Genomic DNA, 18503 nt, shown 5'->3' with positions numbered 1-18503 from the left:
TTTTTTTTCTTTTTCTGACGACTCTGCATTTTTTTATCTTATATATGGTATACTTGTGCACATCTATGAGAGGGTGGAAGGAGGGCACAGAATCGGAGGAAAAAGTGCAGCAGTGAAGCTCACTGGACACTGATGAAAATGAACTATGCAACATGTGGGTAGAGATGGGAGGGAGGGAATGGGAGAGAATGAGGGAACAGATGACATTATGCAAAAGGAAATGTACTCATTACCTGACATATGTAAAGCTAACTCTGCTGTATATCACCTCTAAAACAACAATAAAGTAAATCAGAAAAAAGAGAACATCTATCTAACCTAAGGTGAAATATGTTGTACAGTATGACTCTGAACAACATAGAGTTCTAGGCTAAATTCCCGCCTCAGTCAGTTACTTAGCTATTGAAGTCATCTCTTTGAATCTCCTTTTCCCCTGCCACAAAATAGAAAACTTAAATCTTCACAAGGTTCTCTGAGATTAGGTACATACTTAATAACGCAATATCTACGATACAGAAATCCCTTGGTAAGTATCAGCCATTTTTATCTCAGCATGAGAATGACTCTCATTTAATTTTATATTATTACTTACTGTAATAATTATAATACCAGTTATATTAAATTTATTCAACACTTATTATATGCCCCATTCTGTGCTAAGTGCTATGAACTAGATACAATAAAAATAGTTGGTGAAAAATATTCACAGGTTCCACACCCATGGATTCTACATTGATCAGTGGATCCAATCAACCTAAGAATGAAAATGTAGGTTAGACTTCTATATCTGTGCTGAACATGTAGATTTGGGTTTTTTCCATAATTATCCCTAATGTATATAATGTAGCATTTACATCTATTAAATATTATAAGTAATCTAGAACTAACAACTATACAAGACAATATATACACATTATATACAAATACTACACTATTTTACATCCAAGAGTACCCACAGATTTTGATATCTACAGAGAGTTCTGGAGCTACCCTTTCCCCTCAGACATTAAGGAACAACTGTATTTCTATTTGATGGATGAATAATATGTAGCTGATATGGGTAAAATAACCCTCCCAAGGCCTTCTAACCAAAACTAGTGGAGTTAAAATATGGAGTCAGGTTTCCTTAGATTTAAAACCAGGTTCTTAGAATCCCTCTGCCCCACAAGATCTTTAATTTTGTAAAGCTGATAATCCTATTTCATAAAACCAGAGGCCTAAGTTCAATTCTTGCCTCAAATGTGCTGCATGAATGACTAAGAGATGACTCATGTACAGTCCCTAGCTTAAATAAACTCCAACCCTAAGGGTTACTGACATGCACTTACATTTGGTTTTTGTCGCCACTGGATTCCAAGGTTTCCAGTCACCATTACTTCATAGTAAAGAACATTTCCACTGTCATTTGAATGAAACCAATTCTCATTTTCTGATGATATCAGTAACATTGAAGTCTCGAATATTTCAGCCCCATAATGTTTTGTCAGCGTTTCCAAGGTAGCCAGGTATTTCACTTTCAGGTCATGTGTGGACACACTGCTGTCGCAAATAGTCTTATTGTTAAATTCCTTGAGGAAGTCCTTGAAAACGTTATTTATTCTCATTCTGGTGAGAAGATTTCTTTGTCTGATGGATTTATTCAATGTTTCTGGAATATATCGCTTGTAGCTACAAGAAATAAAGGTATCTCTTTATTCCTCATCAGGTTAGTAGGAAAAAGTTCCGAAGCAAACCTGTCTGTTGTCAAATGAGAAAGGAGGACCTATTCCTGCATCACCATAATAATAAATAAAAAAGTGTTGAACATGAATTGAAAAGGAGAAAAGAATGGAAAGGTATGTCAAATTTTCTGAATCACAAAAATACATTCACAGACACAAAAATACATATTTACCTTTTTGCTTGTTAGTTTAATTGTTCTAAGCATGTTAACACTCACATATAATAATGTATGGCAATGTGCTACTTTGCCTGTCTGTCTGCTTATTTTTCTATAAAGATCATAGGGCTTTTTATTTTCTATTTTATTTTGTATATTTTTGTCAGTCGTGGAACTTGAACTCAGGGCCTGGGTACTGTCCCTGAGCTTTTTTTGCTCACAGCTAGCATTCTACTACTTTGAGCCACAGTGCCACTTCTGGTTTTCTGGTGATTATTTGTAGATAATGAGTCTCATGGACTTTTCTGCCCAGGATAGCTTTGATCCCAGATCCTCAGATCTCGGCCTCCTGAATAGCTAGAGTTACAGTGGTGGGCCACCAGCCCCAGCCATAGGATTTTTTTTATTTAAAAAATAAGAAAAGTACTCGAAGGCTAAGTGTTTGCCACGTGAGTACATCCCAGATATAGTAAGTGGATCATATAGTCAACAGAAAGAATAGTTACCCGTCAAGGTACTAATGAGAAGATATATAACAATCAGTCTCAATAAACTGGTAGTATTTTCAAAACAAGAGTCAGTTCTAAGATGACCATGAGCATCTATAAAAGAAAAATGAGGAGACTTATTTGCTTGTTATCCCCAGGAGTGTGGTATACCTGTCCCAGAGAAGCCCTGCAACATTAATGGTTTCACAGCAGAGGTATATTATGAAGTTTGGCATTTATCCTCAACTTATAGTATAATTTTTAATATAGATTAATACAAGAGAGAAGAGCTGTCTTTTTGTTTCAGCCTAATGAAAATATAAAGACGGCCAGGCACAAGTGGTTCACGTCTATAACCATAGCTTCAGATCTCAAGAGATTAAGATATGAAGATGAAGGTTTAGAAGCCAGCCTGGACAGGAAAGTCCATGACACTCTTAACTACAATTAAAAGCCAGAAGAAGAGTTATGGCTCAAATAGAAGAGTGGCAGGCTTGAGTGAAAAAGCTAAAGCACATTGAGTTCAAGCCCAAGAACCGGTACCAAAAGTAAATAAATAAATACACACACACACACACACACACACACACACACACGCACACACGCACACACGCACACACGCACGCACCCAGAATGAAGGTTAAAGGCAACAGAAAAAAAGAGAAAGCAATAACTCAGCATGTTAATCAGTTCTTGCTTTACTGAGAATGAAATGGACTATGGTCAAGGGTAAAGAGAAACAAGAAGTCAGACTGAGGATGTGGCTCAAGTAGTAGAAAGCCTGTCTGGCAAACACAAGGCCTGGAGCTCAAACCCCAGTACCATAAAGTAAAAAAACAAGTACCTTTATGAGATATTTACTACCTATTATAGTTAATGGAGCCATAAAAAAAACCTCTTGATATAGAGACTCTCTTCATTTATGACAGTAACAATACCCTATTGAGGAGTAAAAAAAAAAAAAACTATACAAAATTAAAAACATGCTGATTATTAACCTTTAATATTTTATAATATAAATACAATTTTCTTATATAATATAATGAAATTTGATCATCCCACATGTAAGAATGAATGGCTCCCTAGTATGCTATGTAAGCTCTCTGGGAGTTCAGGCTAGGGTGGCAACAGCTTCTTATACTGCAATATTGAGGACTGTGAAATAGGACACTATGGAGAAAACTGCAGACACAGATGGCAATATCCACCATGGGTAAGAAGAAGGTGAGTCACTAACCTGAGTGGAATCTTTATTCAAAAAATTACACTGCCGAATAGGTTTCTGAGACTACCAGTCATTATTTAAAATCAGATCACAGAGCAAGGGAAGGGATGATATTGTCCAAAAAGTACTCTTGGAAGTGGAGCTGTGGCTCAAAATGGTAGAACACTAGCCTTGAGCAAAAGAGCTTAGAGACAATGCCCAAGTCTTGAGTTCAAGCCCCACGACTTACAAAAAAAAAAAAAAAATCAAACAAAAAAAGAACAAAGCATAAATGCACTTTTCACCTGATTTGTGTAACTGTAACCTCTCTGTACATCACTGTTATAATAACAACAAAACATTTTTTTAAAAATCAGGTCTCAGTTTTAAGTAAGCTATCTTTTTCAAGTATTCTAAGATTTGGGTTTTGCAGAGAACAGGTGTTAAGCAAATGCTGGGTGCAGTCATATGACATGTGTGAGCGCATATAAAAACAACATCGTCTCCACCATCCACTCTTTGTCCAGAAGAAGGGATTACCTGATGTCCTTGGGAAGTTCTGGCAACTGCATCTTCTTTATCATGGCATAGTGTGAGATGGCCAGGACAGCCATTCCGAGGCACTCGTTCTCAATATCATGTCCATCCTGCTCAGTCTTAGGGTCTCGAATGGGAGCTAGGCATTTGATCAAATCATACTGTCCCTTTGGAGTAAAATGAACCATAATCACTTAGCATCAAAGCCCACTTGTCTTTTTTTTTTTTAATTTTTTTGCCCATTTGGGGTTTGAACTCAGGGCCTGGGTACTATCCCTGGGTGTTTTTGCTCAAGGCTAGCACTCTACCACTTGAGCCACAGATCCACTCCTGGTTTGTTTGGGGTGTGTGTGTGTGTGTGTGTGTGTGTGTGTGCATGCACACACACGTGCACACACACGTGCGCACACATGCACTCTTATTTGGAGATAAGACTCTCACATACTTTCCTACCCAGGCTGGCTTCAGACCTTGATCCTCAGATCTTAGCCTCCTGAATAGCAGAGTAGCAGGAATACAGGTATGAGCCACTCCTAACTGGTCCTACTTGTCTTTTTTTTATCTTGACAGTACAGCTTTCAGACTGGGAGATGACACCCAGAAAAGCACTACAGCAATGATACAAATCATATTTACAGTTTCTCCAACATCAAAACTTTTCAACAAAGCTGGGCATTAATGTTCTCCTTAGTTTCAGTCATTCAATTAAGCAGTATTTTTTGGGCACTCTGAAATGCATTGGTGAAGAGTACAAACATATAAAGCCCCTCCACAGAGCTTGCCATATCAGCAAACTACACTAGAGCATGGGAAAGTGACACTGGGCTGAATGACATCCCAGAGCATGCTAGACTAAGCTACACCAGAGCACAGTAGTGACACTAGGCTGAGTGACTCTGATCACTCTTTAATTCCACAAACATACTAGACAGCTAGTCCAAAAACTGGTATATAAAGTTGGCAGGGCCACAGCCTCCCTTTCTAATGTAAACTTAAAAGAAAGGGGAAGGAATTCACATTCTATAGTGCATCTATCGCATGTATGTTTCCACATCTGCTGTTCAAGTTTCCAGTATTGAACCTTAGCATCAGGGTACACACCCCTTATGTAATTAGGAGGCAGAGAAACTTAGCAAAGAGTTCCAAAACTGCCTTGTTCAAAGCAATGATGATGATGTCCATTTTGGCTCTCTTCTTAATCCCAATCTCATTTCTAGATTCTATGCTCGGTTCCTTTTTATTATTTCACTTAATATTTATAATAGCCATGTCAGGCAGGTATTAACATTAGCTCTCTCTAACAGATGAGGACTCTAAGGCAATCCCACTCATTCATTCAGCAGAATCAATTATGGGCCACAAATAATGAGAGGCATTGGACAGATTGCAATTAACTAAACCATGCCTGACCTCATGGGGATTCCATTCTAAAGAGGAAGAAAGGCTGAGTATGGTACCTAGATGTAATCCCAGCTACTTGAGAGACTGAGATTGAGAGATTAAAGTTTGAGACCAGCCTGGGTAAAAAGTTAGTGAGTTGGATACCGTGGTACATATTTGCTATTCTAGTTACATGGGAGGCATAGGTAGGAGGATTGTTGACCAAGGCAAGACAAGGTAAAAATGAGAGACCCTATCTAACAAATAAGTAAAAAGGGCTAGGGAGCATGTCTCAAGTGGCAGAGCACCTGCATAATAAACATGAGGCCAAGTTCAAACCCCAGTATAATAAACAAACAAGATGATCGAATGACAGAGAGGTACCTACCAAAAGCATCAATAGAACAGAGTAGTATGGGGCCAGGAGTTTAGTGAGTGGTAGGTTAAGATTCAACCTAGACCTGATTCCAAGGAGCCTTTCTTCAACATTGTACCATAGCCATACACAATCTGCACTGAAGACGTAAAAGCACTCAGCACACTGAGGACTCTAAACTCTTCAGTCTTTTTCTAGACTGGTGCAGGGAAAGATGTGAAGAGGGGCTCCTATTGAAGACACTCATTTTCTCTCAAAAACTTCACTGTGATGGCTGTGTGTATGGGTGTGCACACACACGCAGGCAGGCACAGTCGTGTGTGTGCCAGTTCTGGGGCTTGAACTCAGGGGGCAGGGCATGGTCCAGGCCAGCACTTTACCACTTGAGCCACAGCTCTACTTCCAGCTTCTGGGTGATAAGAGTCTCATGGACTTCTGTGGGGGCTCAGCCCTCTATGTAGCTAGGATTATAGGTGTGAGCCACCAGTACCTGATGACTCTTTTTTTTTTTTTGGGGGGGGGGGGCGGTCGTGGGCCTGAACTCTGGGCCTTGCGCTGTCCCTCAGCTCTTCAGTTCAAGACTAGCGCTCTACCACTTGAGCCACAGCACCATTTCTGGCTTTTTTTTTTCTGCTTATGTGGTGCTAAGGAATCGAACCCAGGGCCTCATGCATGCAAGGCAAGCGCTCTACCACTGAGCCATCTTCCCAGTCCCCTGATGACTTTTTAGGGGATTCTCAAGCTGCAGTTCCTTTTCTGCCCACGATTGGACTTCTTGTTCCTCTTAGGTAAGGAAAGGTTACTAGCAAATTCTACAAATTTCTGAAAACCAACAATAATCTTCTTATAATGTACTAAGCAAGACAAGAACAAAATCTGAAGCTAGGATTTTTTTTGGGGGGAGGAGCAAGTGTAACTGATTTTTCTGTGAACATTTTCTACACAACTACATCATACATAATTCTGCAAAAGGCCAGAGTATTAATGTAATACTTCATCCTTGAAATATGTCATAGTCTTCCTTTATACCTCTGCTCCCAAGAATGATGAAAGAATAAATCGCAGAGGCCTCCTGGTGCCTACCATGGGCTGTGTTCTTACACTGACTGTATAGAAGGAGGAGGCAGAGTAAACCTACCCCATATACACTTTAGCCTAGGCCCTGTACTTAATCTATATTATGAATGGGGAAACATAGGTGGGGGGAAAAAAGAATAAATCTCAAATAGAGATACATGAAACTGAGAGGTTGATGTCAAAAAGATCAGTCTGATTATTTCTGTCTAAACAATATCTGCCCATGGTTATACATTATCTTGTTTCTCTATAATAGTCTCTAAAGCTAGTTCTAATTTACTTAGGGAACAGGATAAAGTACAATCAGTAATGAAAGCTGTACAGTGAGCTGTAACTTCGATATAAAAACTCATGTCCTAAGGAAATAAAAGGCATGGACAGAAACCCATATATATATATGAAGTTAGGTTGTTCATAACAGCTTATCATAATGATAGCATCATAGGGAAAACTTGAGAAAAAAACAAAAACATCAAGGAGTATGTGATAAATAAATAATAAACAAATAAAGGATTTGCTTTCTAGTATCATTATTCAATTTCTTATCTAAAGCTCCTCTCTTTTGGGGGGGTAGGAGTGGTCTAGTCGTGGGGCCTGAACTCTGGGCCTGGGCACTGTCCCTCAGCTCTTCAGCTCAAGGCTAACCCTCTACCACTTGAGCCACAGTGCCACTTCTGGCTTTTTCTGCTTATGTGGTGCTGAGGAATCAAACCCAGGGCCTCATGCATGCAAGGCAAGTGCTCTACCACGGAGCCACCTTCCCAGCCCCCTAAAGCTCCTCTTGTATGTCTCATAAGCTTCTCCAAAGGGGAACTAAATCTTCCTCAGGCTCACTCTCCACCAAACATTGCCCCAAACAAACTCCTAGAAATCATCATGCATCTTCCAATCCTCTCACCTTGCACATCAGAAGGTCGTATCAATTTCATCTTCAAAATAAATGGCAGATCTGTTCATTCTTATTCAACATCACTGCCATTACACTAAACAAAACCAGCAATTTCTCCCTTCTGGGTCGCTGTTTTAGACTCTCAACTAATACATTGGGAGTTAATTCTGACCAGGGCCAACCTACTTCCTACATGTCACAAGAATCATCATTCATTTATTGCATGAATAAGATCAAATCCCCTCAACTCTGTGCATAGGACATCACAGATAACAAGCAAAATGGCAGTGGATTGGAAGGAAGAAAGCAATAGAGAATAAAATCCTGCAAAATCCAAAAGCAGAACAGCTAGCTTCTTGGGAGGCTGAACTGCTGCCTCCCCTCTCACCTGGGGCAAGCCTAAATACAGCAAGAATTTCCACAAAACAGGACATAACATACCCTAGCCCACCAGACTCAGCTGTACCAGGAATCTAAATCCAGCAGATGCCTCAGTCTCCCCACAAAATCCAGGTCATCCTGAACCCAAACTTCCTACCTGAGCAAACAGATACTCTAATGAGCTGGCATCAAGGAGAGGGGTTGCATCTGGAACCTTTTTTTTCTCATAGCCATTTTTCTGCTTCTTTGGAGAATGTCGCCACACAGACTGTTCATTATCATTGGTCCCGTGCCAGTTGGTGAAGTAGAACCTGAAAGGAAATAAAATAATGTCAATTTTAGTCCCTGGTACTAGAAGACGACGCCAGTTTCTACTGAGTAGTTGGTACTGGAAGCGGAACTGGCCTGAGGTAAGCAGAGACAAAGGTTTACACTTTACATCCCCTCGTCATTCCTGTCACTTTCACTCTAGCAAGCATTTCACAAGAGTATCCTGTCAGAACTTCCTCTACAACACTGGGAGATAGCTTATTTCCTGATGATCACAGGATGGTCCTGTGGTGTCTGCTATGTCATCTTAAACAGGAAAATACTTGCTGCCTGCAATTATATGCTGGCCCAGTAGCTATAGCCAAACTGCTTGGCTATCCTGACTTGGTCCAAGACATTGCTGTGTTTCCCAGTTTCAAGGCTGCTATTATTAAAGTGGTGCTATATCCTAGGATAAACAAGGATTAGGAATAGAACTACATGAACTCTGCTCCAAGTATCAGCTATAGTGTTGTGGATAACAGAACTCTACAAACATGCCACCTAATCTTCACAGCATCTCTAAAAGGTATGTTTTATGGTTTTCACTGCAGTGATGAAGAAATTGAAGGTTGCAAGATGCAAGGTGCTCTACAAGCACAAGTCCATTACTCTTAACTACTGCTTTCCTGTGTCACCTATATGGAAAACATGAGTTCTGGAAAGTATGAACATGTCTGGGCTACACTGACCCAGGCTGTTTCTGGGATGCAGACTTAGCTCTGTCTATAGTTCTCTCCCCCTGACCTGCCCATAAGCTAATAGAAAGACAACCATGTTACTCTGAAGTGGATAAAACTCTCCTCAAAAAGAACTGCTGTTGGGCTGGTAGTTCAATTGATAGAGCACTTACCTAGGGAGCAAGAAGCCTTGATTTCAGATCTTGTACAGTCAATTAATCAATCACTTGATAATAGAGAGAGGAAGAAAGAAGGGGAGAAGTAGAGGCAGAAGAAGGGAAGGGAGGGAGGAAATAGATATATGTCACTGAGCTATACCTGAGTCATAGCAGGTCCCGTGTTAGGCCCTGAGACAGTGCTTAGGCACAGCCTCTGTCTTTTGTGAGTCCTATCCAGCAACATTATAAAGTAAACACAGTGAGGGTCATGTGTCATAAGCGCAACTACACTACAGCTTCTATAAGCCCCATGTACTTTTCCCTTCAACAATAAGAAAACATTGAAAGTTGTATTTTATAACTGTGTTGATTGGAAGATGAATATAATTCAACCGACTTTTACTGTATTCATATTTCTGTGACTTTAAATAAAACTGATGCATTTCATGGCCCTGTGATAACATTGTGAGTCCTTTGGTGTCACACTTAATGGATTATGTCCCTAGGACCACAATAAAATATAAATGCCAGCATACAAAATCTAACTCAGCAGATTAAAAAAAAAAAAGTGCCATGTTGATGTGAGACGGGGCCTCTGTAAGGAAGCAGAGGACATGGAACAGGTCAACAGATATGCAGAGGATTCTGGTAACTTTTTGGGCAACTGTGTTAACTCTACGGTAAAAGAGGCCATAACTGTCTCACTCACCACTGAATCCCTAGAGCCTGGTGCTTAATACATTCTTAACAGATCCAATAAAAAAAAAAGAAAAAAAAAAAACAAAAAAACGAGAACGCTCAAGAGTAGCAATTAACATGGACAAAAAGAACTGGTAAAAAGTTAAAGAAAAAAAAATTGGTACTTTGTAACTTTTTTTTTTAAGTCCAATATAGGGCTTGAATTCAGGGCCTGGGCTTTGTCCCTGGGTTCTTTTGCTCAAGGCTAGCGCTCCACCACTTTGAGCCACAGCTCTACTTCCAGTTTTTGAGTAGTTAACTAGAGATAAGAAATCTCATGGGGAATTTTCTGCCCAGGCTGTCTTTGAACTGTGATCCTTAGTTCTCAGCCTCTTGAGTAGCTATGATTATAAGTGTAAGCTGCTGATGCTCGGCACTTTGCTTCCTTTGGTGATTTTATACAGTCCATCTTCTCTGTAACTTAATGAGAAGGAATAGGAGTTCGACTATGAGAGCTGGTGTCTCCTTGTTAAACACAGAAAAAAACACATTACTATAGAGCCCAAATACTACATAAACTATATCAGGTCTCCAAAGCAGTTGGTTATCCCTTCACCCTCCACTTGTGTGACAAGGGATCAGATTTTTGTAACAAGAAAGCCCTAAGGATCAGCTGATGCAGACGCTGCTGGTCCTTGAGACTTGCAGTACTTACTCTTCTAGAGTTGGACAGAATACAGGCTAAGAGATTCAGTGTAGTTCCTGCCCCTCCACAAGCAGGGAGGAGTGAACCACCACCCAAACTACCAAGGTACAAAGCAAGACTCCAACAAAAGAGCAACAGGTACGGGCTGGGAAGGTGGCTCAGTGGTAGAGCATTTGCCTTGCATGCATGAGGCCCTGGGTTTGATTCCTCAGCACCATATAAGCAGAAAAAAAGAAAAAAAAGCTGGAAGTGGCACTGTGGCCTAAGTGGTAGAGCGCTAGCCTTGAGCTGAAGAGTCAAGGGACAGCGTCCAGACCCAAAGTTCAGGCCCATGACTGGACCCCCCCCCCCCCCCAAAAAAAAGAGCAACAGGTAAACTCTGGTGGTGGAGGAAGGCAGTGATAGGAACATAAGAACTATGTACAATATGGAAGGTTTCCTACAAAATGGCAGAAACAACTCTCCAGGACAGAGAAGGCAGTTTAAGAGAGGTACTGTTTAAGTGTTTGTTGAACCAATCCAACACATACCCCGCCCTTTGAGTTGTCACAGTTAAAGGCTGACAGCTTTTTATTTCACAAGATGTCAAAATACCATTTTTTAAATTGGTAAGCCAAGTACTGTGGCTTATACCTATACCACCAGCTACCTGGGTGGCTAAGGCAGAAAAATTATGAGTTTAAGGCCAGTCTGGCAACTTAACAAATCCCTACTTTAAAAAAAAATAGTGCCAGGGACTGGTGACTCACACCTGTAAACCTAGCTACTCAGTAGGCTGTGTATATAGCATTCCATCTCCAATTAACCAGAAAAGTGCATGGCTCAAGTGACAGACCAACATCCATAAGCCACAAAGCTTCACATTCTTGTAAGGCCCTGAGTTCAAAGCCCTAGTATGAGGGAGGAATGGAGAGAGAGATGGAGAGAATGAAGGAGGGAAAGGTAACTACCAACATCAACAACCTTCCTAACTACTAATAAGACAAAACTAAAAAGACCTAGATTCTTCTTTTATAATTAACCATTGAGATGGTCAAGAGTTCAAAATATGAGAGAGGAGAAGTAGGAGTACTTAATAGGATCTATTGCACAGTATGTCAATATAGTTAAAAATAGTGTAGCACACATTTGAAAATTGCTAGCAGTTTCAATGTTCTCACCACAAAAATTAAGTATTTATGGTGATGAATATATTTAGGTTGGCCTAATCATTTTAGATTTATAAATAATAAAGTCATTTAGTTCCCCATAAATGTATATAATTATAAGTTGTCAAAAGTGTCCATTTATAATGAAATAAATTACCAAGATATTTATCACACTTGGTACACACAGATTTCTGTTAATATAACATGCCAATGGGGAAAAACAGTGATAAATGAAGCATGGTCATTGCCCATTCTTATTTTCTGAATGATGAAAAAAGTATAGAGAGGTATAGACAAACCTCTCAGAAATCTACCTATATGTTTTTGAGAAATTTTATTACAGATGATTGCACATTTAAGTGTATAGACAATGTACCCCATGATTTTGCTTTAAGTTTTACTAATGGGATCAGGGATTTCACTTAGCTGAAAGGCCAAAAAAGGACTGGAAGTGTAACTCAAGTGGGAGGCTCAAACCCCATACTACCAGGGGAAAAAAAAAGCAAAAAGGAATAAAGAATGCAATTGTTTTCCATTAATATATACTGTGAAAACAACTATCGAATCTTATTGTTATCTAAAAGTAGAAAACCACAGCTTTAAGCAAAAGAATATGTCATCCCAAAATAGGATTCAACAATCACCAACACTTATTTTCATATCATATCATATCATCAGTGTTGAGACTGAGTTTTCAAACTTTTTCTTCTTTGTTGTAATGCAAATGCTTTGTTTAGCTTAGGGTGGTATTTTTTTCTCCCATGTTCAAAGGGCCTGTGATTTAAAAAAAAAAAACAAAAAACAATATCCTGTTGAGTACAATATCAGGTACAAAGTCAAGGTGACAAAAACAAAGCTATTGTGTACTTCCTAGCAGCAAACAGGCAAAACCTGTTAGGTGTAGGTATTCCTACACCTAACGAAGACTAATGCTTAAGAGAGGACTGTAGTGTTAACATAGTTTACTACACATATAACTGGGTAACTCTCCACTCTGGGTATCAGTTATTCCATGAGAAATAGGAGACTTGAATTTATTCAAGTCTCTCCTGAATGCCAAATACTACCATCTTGACTCAGCTAAATTTAGAAAGCTCCAGGAAAAGAATTAGAACTCAATGGCATGTTCCCTGCCCAAACTAAGAGCTATTAAATATATCAATTTGCTAATCACACAACTAGTCCTTGGCCAAAAAGAACAAAATTATATTTAGAAAAACAAATCAAAATATGGTCAGAAGGCTCAGCTGGGTGGAGTAAATGGTTCTCTTATCTGAGGCGAGAAATCTTACATGACACCTCTCCCCTTAAGGTCAGATCTTCAATAAGTACAAGAGGAAGAAGAAAAATTAGCCCCAGAAGGATTATGAAAGTGAGATCTGGTTCAGCTTTCAGAAAAATACTCCTATTATTCTGGAATGGTCACAACTCTACCAAAGTCACAAAGGCACTAGAAGCTAAGACATTGCAGAGAGGTTCTGAGATTTGAGACAGCTTTTCTATCATGCTTTTGGCATCCTATTAGCATCTGTTGATTTAATCAGATCTATACAAACTAAGGTCTGCAACCCTAGCTACTCAGAAGCTAACATGTGAGCATTGTAGTATAAAGCCAGCCTGAGCAAACAAATCCATGATACTCTTATTTCCAATTAACTACCAAAAAGTTGGAAGTGGAGCCATGGTTCAAGGAGTAGAGCACCAACCTTGATTTAAAAAGCTGTGGGACAGAGTCATGTCTCTTAGTTTAAGACCTAGTACTGGTACATGTCGGTACACATGTGTGAGCATACAAATATATAACTATTCTCTCTTCAAAGAGAATCCTTCCTTTTAATAAGTTACATTGCTAAACAGACATTGACTTGTAATTAACTAGTATCTAAGATGCTTTCAATTCTAGTTGCCAAACTAAATATGCCTCCAAAGTCAAGAGACTGCAGTGGTCAAAGTACCAGCTATCTATGTGACCACGAGACACTACAGGTTTAGCAAAGTCTGCAACATGGGAGAAAAGACCCATAGCCCATTGTCAAAAGTCTTCAGGAGAAGATTAAAACAGCTATTCCCTGAGAGCAAGACCAACCTACAATTTCTAAGTTATGATTTTAGTGCTGTTTATCATGTAGATATATCTTTTAGTAAAAAACACATTTTAGGGGGCTGGGAAGGTGGCTCAGTGGTAGAGCCCTTGCCTTGCATGCTCAAGGCCCTGGGTTCGATTCCTCAGCACCACATAAGCAAAAAGAAAAAAGACGGAAGTGGCACTGTGGCTCAAGTGGTAGAGCGTTAGCCTTGAGCTGAAGAGCTGAGGGACAGCGCCCAGGCCCAGAGTTCAGGCCCCACGACCGGACCCCAAAAAAAAAAAAAGAAACACATTTTATATCATGACCCAGTAAATATATATAATAAAATATATTGCAAAAAGTTTCAAAATACAATGCTCCAACCATATGTACATGTACTGATCTTATCTATTCCTCCTGTTTTTCTAAATTCTGGTTACAACCCAAAACATTAAATTCATAAACATGATTCACCATCTTGGAAATTCTGCTGAACACTATTCACAATGGTCTTTACAGTATAACGATTTCTCTTCTGAAATGTGTAAAGGGTGACCAAACTCATTTTGAATTATACAACAAATACTAAGGAAATACTTTCTCATAACAAGCAAACACAAAAGTTACAAATTACCAAGATTACTGTAATACTTCTTGCTAAGTGACTCAGGGACCCAGACTAACTGCCATCCTTTGATGCAGGAGGAAACTACACAAGCACCAACTTTGTATTCTGGTACCTCATGCGGTAGTGGAGCCGAAGTGACATCTTATCATTGACAGTGATGATGTGGTTTGGAGCATACCAGAGTTTGGTGTTCTCATCGTATAAGGCAAAGAGGTTGTGACATAAAGGAGAGATACCTGGGGAAGAGAACACATAAGAAAATTACATATATTCATTTGACCCTATGTTTCCAAACTATGACACATGCAAAGATAAGAAATTCTCTTATCAAAAAAGAATCTAGGTCATCTTATACTCTTAGGGCAAATACAACTTTTAATCATGTTCAGTCAGGCAGTTTAACCCATTCATAATAATAAAGAACTGTACCACCTGGAGAATATGTACATACTTCCTGGCAAACTAATAGGTACATACTCCTAATTTTAAAACAAAAGTTGTTATTTCTCATTTTAGGTGTCTATGAAAAAGTCTTATAGAAACTTGATTGAAATACTTTTATCTTTTTCAGGCTATCTATGAGGCTCTAATATATACTATGCTAATCACAAAAACATTCTTAGAGTTTAGGAAATCTTTAATTTGCTTCCTTTAAAACATGTTTGAGGGCTGGGAAGGTGGCTCAGTGGTAGAGCGCTTGCCTTGCATGCATGACACCCTGGGTTCGATTCCTCAGCACCACATAAGCAGAAAAAGCCAGAAGTGGCACTGTGGCTCAAGTTGTAGAGCACTAGTCTTGAGCTGAAGAGCTGAGGGACAGCGCCCAGGCCCAGAGTTCAGGCCCCACAACTGGCAAAAAAAAAAAAAAAAAAGTTTGAACAATTCATAGACACTATGATTATAAATTAAATATGCAAAGAAATTCCTGGCAGTAGTACACACAAACTGCATTTTAGAATAAATACTAAATGAAATGATTCTGGTGGTGATTAAAATATATTGCCATTAATAATAAATATGCCTCTTAAGTAACTCTGTATAGTTATCATAAATGCTTTTAGTAGTCAACTTAGGAAGAAGTATATGCTTAACAAAGTTGGCCAGTAGAGCTTATCTCTCCAACATATTCTTTAATAATAAGCAGGATAGAAAAAAAATAAAGATTATGAAGCTACTCACTTTAGAACTTGTAATTCCAACAAGTATATAAAAAGAGACATAGTACCCATAATCATTTTCGGTGGTTTCAGGACCAATCAGACCTCAAACAAGAAACTTAAATGACAAAAAACATGGGGGGGGGGGGGGGGGGAAGAGGGGATGAAATAATTGGTGCTTATTCTCAAATCAGATACCTGAAATGAGAATGATAGTACATGAAGGTCCCTTGCCTGGTCCTGTACAGCCTGAAAGGGACTCTTTCTAATGCAGTCAAAATAAAAATAATTTAAACTGCATCTAAGGCTGTTTCCATATATGCATTGCTGCTTACTCAAAGTAACTTAAAATTATGGCTTATTTTTCCACTACCCTATATAATTCAGCCCATTTTTACCCATCTCATGTTTAGTCAGCAGGTCTATTACACTTTTTCTTGTAGCACAGCTCTCTCACTTTCTGGTACTCTAATACATTAAAGCTTTTTAAGCAGACGGATATATCAGAGAGTTTCTAGGGTTTCTAGACAAAGAACTTTACTAACAAGGTAGGTGTTTCTTGAAATAACTATACTATCCTTGTAATGTTGTTTTGAGGGCTAAGGTTTTGTGTGTGTATACATGTGCCAATATGGGCTTCAACTCCAGGCTTGCGCTTTCATTTAGTTTTTTCTACCACCCCTGTTATCTTTGTACTTCCAATTTTTTCTGGTTAACTAGAGATAAAGAGTTTCATGGATTTGTATGCCTGGGATGGCTTTGAAATGAAATTCTCAGATTTCAACCTCATGAGTAGCTAAGGCACTAACTACCCCTACTTGATTTCATTTTTAAAAAAAAGGTGGGTTGGCTAGGCACTGGTGGCTCACACCTGTAATCCTAGCTACCCAGCAGGCTGAGATTTGAGAACTGTGTTCTGAAGCCAGCCCAGGTAGAAAAGTCTATGAGACTCTTATCTCCAAATTACTACCAAAAAAGCCAGAAGTGGAGCTGTAGCTAAAGTGGCAGAGCACTAGCATTGAGCACAAAATCTCAAGGACAGTACCCAAGATCTGAGTTCAAGCCCCAGGACCAGCAAAAAAAAAAAAAAAAAAAATCCACCTGTTTTAAGTGTATAATCACCATAATCTAAGCAGATTAAACCAGAAACTAAGTTTCCATGTCTTTATTTCACTTGTCATTTAAAATCAGGCAATTTGTTTGTGTCAAGTTCAAAAGGTAATGAAAGGAGCTTTTCTGTGTTAGGTGCTTTGGTTTCTCACTGTCAGAGGTGGAGGCTAACTTTAAATAAGACAAACCTCACTTTAAAAAAAAAAACAGACTGTTATTAACAGCTTCACTGTCCCTTTTCACAACCTGACAACTTGACCAAGCCACAAAGCAGCACTCAACTTCTTACTTCAACCCAGCACCATGTGGGGAAAGGCAAGCTAAGGTGGTAAGAGAATAGGCCAGACTGCAGGAGTTCTGATTAATTCCTAATATACTGAGAGATGCTGCTCACGGAGCGTGTATTTTGTTCTAGGTGTTTTACATACAACCTCATCAATAGCTAATGTTATCCCAATCATATAGATGTGGGAGAAATAAGAACTGAGTCTCAATCTTATGTGGTGGCATGAGCTTATAATCTCAGCACTTGAGAATGAGACAGAGGGTTGTGAATCTTAAGTCAGTTTAGGCTACACAGTGAAAGGCCATCTCAAAAGAAGAAAAAACTGAGTCCACACGGAGGCATCCATCATTCCCTGGTACTCAACAGTTCATTAGTGATATACAGATTAAGTTATCTTTACAGTGACAAGTAAAACTGCAGATTTAAAATTACTGGCTGAAGATCAATTGGAAGTAAGTGGCAATGGCAGAGACAAAGCAGAACCCTGCTCCTGGAAGCCAAGAGGAAAACTGCTCAGCAAAACTGAGGGAGAGAGACTTCAGATCTGCTTCTCTGCCAGTGGCACACAGCCCCCCAAGCCCTGTAACCAACACTCACTGCATTCCTGAGCAGCCCTGATGCACAGTTCCTCCGCCGTGTACTCTCCACTGCCCAGTCGGAGGGGCTCTCTGTCCAACAGATAAAAGGTCACTTCAACACCTGGCTCGGGGACTACTGGATTCATCTCAGTCTTCTTGGAGCTCCTCATTTTAGCACAGAAAGCCATGGCATTGCAGTCCTCTTTTATGTTTAGATACTATGTGGGGAGGAAGACAAGATGATGTGGTCATTCTAGGTGCTAAAAGTTAAAGTGGTAAGAGTCCTGTGAAGAGCAGAAACATTTGATATTATATAAGTATTCCTACTCTTTCCCTTATGAAAAATCAAAAAGGCCAGACATAAGAAACCATGGAAAAATTAACTAATTAGCATAATGAACTACTTTTCTAAACAATCAAAATAATCTTAAAACCTGACTGGAGAAATTTGTTTTCTCTACAGCACACAAACTGCAGTTGAAAAACATGGTCTACTCTAGAACTAATGATATAAAAGCAATGATACATAATTACTAATGTTGCTACCTTTACTAGGATCACATAACTTCTTTCTTGTTTATTTTTTTGTGCCTGTCCTGGGGCTTGAACTCAGGGCCTGGGTGCTATCATTGGGCTTTTTTGCTCAAGGTTGGTGCTCTACCCGTTGAGCCACAGTTCCACTTTTGGTTTTTTTGGTAGTTAAGTAGGTAAGAGTCTCATAGGCTTTCCTGCCCAGGCTGGCTTCAAACCCCCATCCTCAGATCTCAGTCTCTTGAGTAGGATTACAG

At 39.4% G+C, this 18503-nt stretch overlaps 1 protein-coding gene and 1 non-coding gene across 3 annotated transcripts in view; one reads left to right on the top strand and one right to left on the bottom strand.

Moving 5' to 3' along the window:
* Window positions 1-18503, bottom strand: part of Jak1 (Janus kinase 1) — a 121064-nt gene that overhangs the window by 33436 nt on the left and 69125 nt on the right. For both annotated transcript variants that reach the window (XM_042683696.1, XM_042683704.1), the window contains exons 3-7: window positions 17735-17933; window positions 14697-14820; window positions 8369-8522; window positions 4112-4275; window positions 1329-1668 (exon numbers count right to left, since the gene is read on the bottom strand). In XM_042683696.1, the coding sequence (XP_042539630.1) occupies window positions 1329-1668; window positions 4112-4275; window positions 8369-8522; window positions 14697-14820; window positions 17735-17933 (981 nt within the window). The remainder of the gene's footprint in view (window positions 1-1328; window positions 1669-4111; window positions 4276-8368; window positions 8523-14696; window positions 14821-17734; window positions 17934-18503) is intronic.
* On the top strand, window positions 6931-7062 carry LOC122112860. The gene has a single exon (XR_006148285.1). It is a non-coding gene; the product is annotated as a small nucleolar RNA SNORA51 (small nucleolar RNA).

This window comes from Dipodomys spectabilis, unplaced genomic scaffold (genome assembly GCF_019054845.1).
Source record: "Dipodomys spectabilis isolate Male_0828 unplaced genomic scaffold, ASM1905484v1 ptg000002l, whole genome shotgun sequence".
Classification (NCBI taxonomy): domain Eukaryota; kingdom Metazoa; phylum Chordata; class Mammalia; order Rodentia; family Heteromyidae; genus Dipodomys; species Dipodomys spectabilis.
This window is presented reverse-complemented; position numbering and strand designations above follow the sequence as displayed.